The sequence below is a fragment of the Malurus melanocephalus genome, unplaced genomic scaffold, assembly GCF_030028575.1.
Source record: "Malurus melanocephalus ecotype Western Australia unplaced genomic scaffold, MMel_1.1 scaffold_1553, whole genome shotgun sequence".
Classification (NCBI taxonomy): domain Eukaryota; kingdom Metazoa; phylum Chordata; class Aves; order Passeriformes; family Maluridae; genus Malurus; species Malurus melanocephalus.
Window position 1 is genome coordinate 14272 of NW_026624785.1, and position 6160 is coordinate 20431.

At 66.9% G+C, this 6160-nt stretch overlaps 1 protein-coding gene across 3 annotated transcripts; it reads left to right on the top strand.

The window, feature by feature from the left end:
* Positions 1–28: 28 nt before the first annotated feature.
* Positions 29–5726, top strand: ZMIZ2 (zinc finger MIZ-type containing 2). Of its 3 annotated transcripts, none has more exons than XM_057388076.1 (18): positions 29–282; positions 492–606; positions 688–890; positions 982–1174; positions 1255–1509; positions 1586–1759; positions 1833–1916; positions 1991–2162; positions 2740–2884; positions 3097–3307; positions 3385–3490; positions 3630–3787; positions 3874–3941; positions 4104–4172; positions 4291–4535; positions 4616–4791; positions 4910–5122; positions 5237–5726. In XM_057388076.1, exons 1-18 carry the CDS (start codon positions 233–235, stop codon positions 5342–5344), a joined length of 2745 nt encoding a protein of 914 aa, XP_057244059.1. In that variant the 5' UTR covers positions 29–232; the 3' UTR covers positions 5345–5726. The 3 variants fall into 3 exon arrangements, with proteins under 3 accessions (XP_057244059.1, XP_057244060.1, XP_057244061.1); XM_057388077.1 differs by having other exon boundaries at positions 30–282; positions 1851–1916; XM_057388078.1 differs by lacking the exon at positions 1586–1759 and having other exon boundaries at positions 30–282; positions 1851–1916.
* Positions 5727–6160: the final 434 nt, after the last annotated feature.

A 6160-nucleotide genomic window follows, 5' to 3' on the forward strand; every position in this document is an offset into this window, starting at 1 on the left:
GGCGCGTGCCGGCCGGAGCCCCGTGCCAGCCGCGGGCCGCACGCCAAGGGCCGGCCGGGGAGGCTGGGGGGGGTCGCCAAGCCCACGGGCTGTCTCCCCCCCCGCCCCGGCCCCTCCGGGGGCGGCCGCCCCTCACCCGCCGCTCCACTGCTTCCCGCAGCCCCAGTGACAGACGGTGCCGCTGTCCCGCAGTGCCCGCCGCGGCCTCGGAAGACCCAGCCCGCACCCGCTGATGAGCTCCATGAACCCCATGAAACCCTCGCTGCCGCCTGCGCCCCACGGGTGGGCGCCGGGGCAGCGTCCCTCCATCCACCTTTGCATCCATCACCCCATCCRTCCATCCRTCCATTCATCCAYCCATCCATCCCYGYCTGCCTCTCCATCCCCCTCCATTTTCCATCGCTCCATTTTCTCGATCCCTCCAACCCCCAGTCCCTTCTGTCCCTCCATCGCTCTGTCCTTCATCTTCATTAATTTGTTTTTCTTTCTAGTGATGGTTCATTTGCATACGAGGCTGTTCCTTGGCAACCGAGCACCAATCAGCCGCCGGGATCCCTCTCCGTGGTAACCACTGTCTGGGGTGTCAGCAACCCCTCCCAGAGCCAGGTACCAGCATCACTCCTGCCCCAGGGACCCCCCCAGACCCGGATGCTGTTGCCCTCTGCCTGACCCGCTGCCTCCCCCCAGGTTTTTGGCAGCCCCATGGGCCCTGGGGGGAGCACCTCCAGCACCCCGCTGCTACCTGGCATGGCAGGCACCGGCTCGGGCATGAGCTCGCCGCCGTTCCTGCCGCAGCAGCCCTTCGCCGAGGGGGCACCGGGGAAGGGGTAYGTGCAGCCGAGCGTCTACGGCCGCAACACCTACCCCGGTGGGCCWGGCTTCACCGCCAGGTAAGGCCAGCCCCGTGCCCCACGGCCTGACACGTGCCCTGCTGCAGGGTCACTGCATGCTGCCCTTCCTTCCTGCTTCTCTGTTCTCCAGCTACAACGGTGGCCCGAGCGGCCCCGCAGGGATGGGGCTCCCCTCGCACGCCAGCCGCGCCACCGCTGACTTCACCCAAGCAGCAGCTGCTGCCGCCGTGGCCGCGGCCGCTGCCACAGCCACGGCCACAGCCACGGCGACGGTGGCAGCGCTGCAGGAGAAGCAGAGCCAGGAGCTGAGCCAGTACGGCACGGTAAGAGCCTGGCTCTGGCAGAACCAGGGGATTGATAGTCGCGTTGCCCCACCATGACCCCCGTCTCTTCCTTGCTGCAGATGGGCACGGGGCAGTCTTTCGGCAGCCAGTTCCTGCCCCATGCCGGGCCCCGTGGCCCCACGAGCATGAGCCCGGCTGGCATGGCAGGTGTCGTGGCCCCCTCTGGTGTCTCCCCCGTGAGCATGAGCCCGGTGCGGGCGCCCGGGTCCGGCCCCCTGTATGGCGGGCAGCGCCTGCCTCAGCACTCGTACCCCGGCCCTCCCCAGAGCCAGCAGATGCCCCGCCAGGGTCTCAAGCGGGCGTATTCCAGTGAGGTGAGTGCTGCCTTGGCAAAGGCTACGGCGCATGGGGACCCCGTTTGCTGGCGGTGCTGACTCCCCGGCCCCRCAGGGGTACCCAGCACAGCAGTACCTCCAGGGCGGGCAGTACGCTGCAGCTGGTGCCCAGTATGCCCCCAGCGCCCCCCAGTCCTCCGCTCCGTCCCCCTCATACCCTGGCCACAGGCTGCAGCAGAGCATGGGCCAGTACCTCTCCGCTTCAGGCACTGCTGGACCCTATTACAAGGTACCACAGGGGGAATGGTGGGCAAGGGGTGGAGGTCTGGGCGTGTGCCACGCCCCGGTGCCAGCCCCTGGAGACCCTCCTCCTCCCGCAGCCAGCTGACCAGTTCAACGGGCAGAGCAGCGGCTTCAGCTCCTACAGCCAGGCAGCCATCAACGGGGTGAGTGTGGCAGCGGGCAGGGTGGGRGCTGTGCCAGCCTGGCCGGACACTGAGGGTGCACGGTGCCTCCACAGCCGGGCCGGTCGCTGCCTGGGTACCCCAGCTCGCCGCTGGCCGGGAATCCCACGCCACCCATGACGCCMGGCAGCGGCATCCCCACCTATGCGTCCCCTGGGCAGGATGTCAAATCACCCTTCCTGGCAGACATGAAGCCCAGCGTTGCCCCCCTGCACCCATCCCCGTCGGGTAGGTGTCCCTGGTGCGGGGGAGGGGGGCACTTCACAGGGGTCACCCCCTGCCCCAGCAGCCTGCTGGGGCCTCTGTCCTGGTAGCCCTGTGGCCTTTGCCCCTTTAAATTAAGGGTAGGAGGGGCTTCAGAGRAAGGGGCGTGACCACTGCCAGGGTTTGGGGGGCTGATTGAGGCGGGGGTGGAGCTTTGTGGGAGGGGCTTGTTAAAAGGGTGTGGCCTCAGGGGAGGGGCTTTATCAAGAATGGTGGTTTTTGGGGGGGGTCCATTTATAGGGTGGGGCCGTCTGCATTGGGAGGGGCTTGCATRGGGTGGGGTTTCCTAGAGCTAACCGAGGACTCGGTGGGATGGGCTTCCTCCGTAGGGGTGGGTGGGGGGCGGCCCCCAGGGGTGGGGCCATTTTGGGTGGGAGGAACTTCCCGCTCGGGGCTGCGGTTTCCGGGGTGGGCAGGGCCGCTCGGTGAAGGTGGGGCTTCCTGCCGGGAGGGTCCCCGTGCAGTGGGGCAGGGTCAGGGTGTGGCGGGGCCCCAGGCGAGGGTGGCGCTTTCCCTGATGGAAAAGGGACCGACCCCGCAGGGCCGGCCCCCGGCGAGGAGTTGCGGCTGACTTTCCCGGTGCGGGACGGCGTGGTGTTGGAGCCCTTCCGCCTGCAGCACAACCTGGCTGTCAGCAACCACGTCTTCCAGCTCCGTGACTCTGTCTACAAGACCCTCATGATGAGGTRGGGGTCCTGGGGCACCTCGTGTGGTGTCACTGCTGTGTGGCACATGGTGGCACAGTGTTGACACAGCGCTGTGCTGCGGTACCGCTGGGTTTTGTCACAGTGCCACATGACACAGTGTGGTTTAGCACCGCATGGTTCCGCATGGCTTGGAGCAGTGTGGCACGGTGACACCCAGTGCGGTGGCTCACCACACCCTGCCTTGCCCTCAGGCCTGATCTGGAGCTGCAGTTCAAGTGCTACCACCACGAGGACCGGCAGATGAACACCAACTGGCCGGCCTCGGTGCAGGTGAGCGTCAACGCCACGCCRCTCACCATCGAGCGCGGGGACAACAAAACCTCCCACAAGCCGCTCTACCTGAAGCACGTCTGCCAGCCGGGCAGGAACACCATCCAGATCACMGTCACCGCCTGCTGCTGTGTGAGTCAGGGGAGGGCACTGGGAGAGGGAGGGTGCAGGTGGGGGCACAGCTCAACTTCCTCCCCGTTTCTCTGCAGTCCCACCTGTTYGTCCTCCAGCTGGTGCATCGGCCCTCGGTGCGCTCGGTGCTGCAGGGGCTCATCAAGAAGCGCCTGCTCCCCGCTGAGCACTGCATCACCAAAAGTGAGCACCTGGGTCCTGCAGGGCAGGAGGATGCACCGTGGCAGGGTGGGGGTGATGGTGCCCTATTGCCACCACGGTGCCACCCCCATGCCACTGTCCTTGTTCTGACCCTCGGTGCCCGTCGCCCCCACCTCCCCAGTCAAGCGCAACTTCAGCAGTGGGACCATCCCGGGGACGCCAGGGCCCAACGGCGAGGATGGCGTGGAGCAGACAGCTATCAAGGTGTCCCTCAAGTGCCCTATCACCTTCCGCAGGATCCAGCTCCCAGCCAGGGGTCACGACTGCCGGCACATACAGGTATGGGTGGCGATGGCAGAGTGCTGGGGATGTCCCCCACCCAATATCCTGCTCCCCTCCATCTCAGCTGCTGCTCTTCCCCACAGTGCTTCGACCTGGAGTCATATCTGCAGCTCAACTGTGAGAGGGGGACWTGGCGGTGTCCTGTCTGCAAGTAAGTGGGGCCACTGTGGGGCCATGCCCAGGTGTSCCTGCCTGCAGGACAGGGGCGAATGTTTCACTGCCTGCGGGGGATTGTTTCCTGCCCTGGGAGAGGGGTGGTTCTTGCCTCCGGTGGAGGTTCCCATATCTCATCGTGTCCTCACCCTGCCTGCAGTAAGACAGCCCTGCTGGAGGGGCTGGAGGTGGACCAGTACATGTTGGGCATCTTGATCTACATCCAGAAGTAAGTGCCCTTCTGCGGGCTGTGTGTCCATCCCTGCCTGCTCCTGTGCCACCCGTGGGGGGTTGTGCAGCAGCCACTGCCCCAAACCTCACCCCCCCTGCCCTCCTGCTGCCCCTAGTTCAGAGCACGAGGAGATCACCATTGACCCGACGTGCAGCTGGAAACCCGTCCCCATCAAACCCGAYGTCCACATCAAGGAGGAGCCGGAGGGGCCGGCGCTGAAGCGGTGCCGGACGCTCAGTCCTGCGCACATGGTGCTGCCCAACATCATGGAGATGATCGCAGCTCTGGGGCCTGGCTCTGTGCCCTTCCCGGCATTGTCACAACCTTCGGCAGGGGCTGCCACTGACTACGGCACCCCGGGTACGGGGGGGCCCATGGGGGACAGGACTGAACCCCATCCCTGCGTGTGTGTCCCCCAATTGCCCCATTTCCTCTCACAGGTTCCAGCTTTCTGGGACCTGGGGGCTTCCCAGAGCCTTTCGCCGCCCCTGGTGCCCCTGGCACCTCAACACTGAGCGACTTCACACCAGGCCCCCCCTCCATCTCCTACCAGCCCAACATCCCCGGTGGCCTTATGGCCCCTGAGAAGCCTCCTGTGCCCCCTCTGCCCACACAGGTCAGTTGGGCTCTGGGTGGGGGCGTTGCCCGCAGGCCCCCATGTCTCACCGTGGAGGAKCTGGGGGATCCCAAGGGAGGGAGGGTCTCACAGCTCTGCTCTTTCCCCCGCTGCCAAGCTTCCCCTGCCAGGCCGGATGGAGCCGTCCCACCCCGCGGTGCAGACAGGKCTGCACAACACTCCTTCGAGCAGCCAGCCGGCCCCCACGCTGCACTCGCGGGGTGCAGTGGCACGGCAACCCCTGGGACCCCCGGCCCACGCTGCTGACCTCGTCTTCCCCCCCGCACCCGGCATGGCCGCGGCGGGTGACGGCTCGGAGCCCACCCTCGACGTGAGTATTCGGGGGGGTTGGCCGAGGGTCCTGCTGCCGGCTCAGGACCCCAGCTGCTGCGGGAGGGTGGGCAGGAGCTGCGGAGAGCTGACCATCACAYACTAACGCCCCCAGCTCCTGCCCGAGCTGACGAATCCCGACGAGCTGCTCTCCTACCTGGGGCCCCCCGACCTCCCCAGCAGCAGCAACGATGACCTCCTCTCCCTCTTCGAGAATAACTGAGCCATCCTCGCCCCCTCCGGGGCTGGGGGGCAGCACTGTGTGCCCCTGCCCGCTGCAGAGCTGGGAGCCCCCACCGCCGGGGCTTTCTTAAAGGGCTGCGATGGGACAGACGGGCTGAGCCCCCCCAGAAGCACAAGGCTGTACATAGTGTAGAAACACTACTGCTCCCCTGAGACCCCCCATATTTAAAGGCAAGTGCGTCACTGCGGGGCTGCCGGTTCCCCCCATCAATGTGCAAATGCTGCTGCCCCTGGTACCGCACGGCTCTGTGCGGGGTGCGGGGCTCAGCTCCCGCTGTCCCCCGCGCCGAGTTGCCCTGTATGTCCTCGATGGCTATTAAAGGATCCTTCTGCAGGGTCATGCGTCTACCCCATCTTTTGTCATCCCACTGTGGGGCTGGCGCCGCCGCCCCTCTCCGGGCAAGCGGGGGAGATCTGGGGTGGTGGGGGAATCCAGCCTTCTCTGCGGGCAGAGARGGGAGAGGGTCCGGAGCAGCGAGGGAATCCTGCCCTGTCCCCGAGCAGCGGCGGCCCTGCCGGGCGGTGAACCAGACCTGTGGTGTGAATCATTAACCGGGGCCGGCCGGGCGCTACCGTAATCCGACGGCGGAGGAGGGCAATCGGGCGCGACGCTGCCAGAACCGGGCCGCAGCTCCGGCAGCTTCAGGCCCCACACGCCCCGGTGCTGCCGCATCCCCCCGGCACTGTCCCTCACGGCGGCCCGGCGCCCACTCCCGCCTCTTCCCGGCTCTACCCCTCACGGCAGCCCAGCACCGCACCCCGGAGCTGCCCCTCACGGCAGCCCAGCACCGCACCC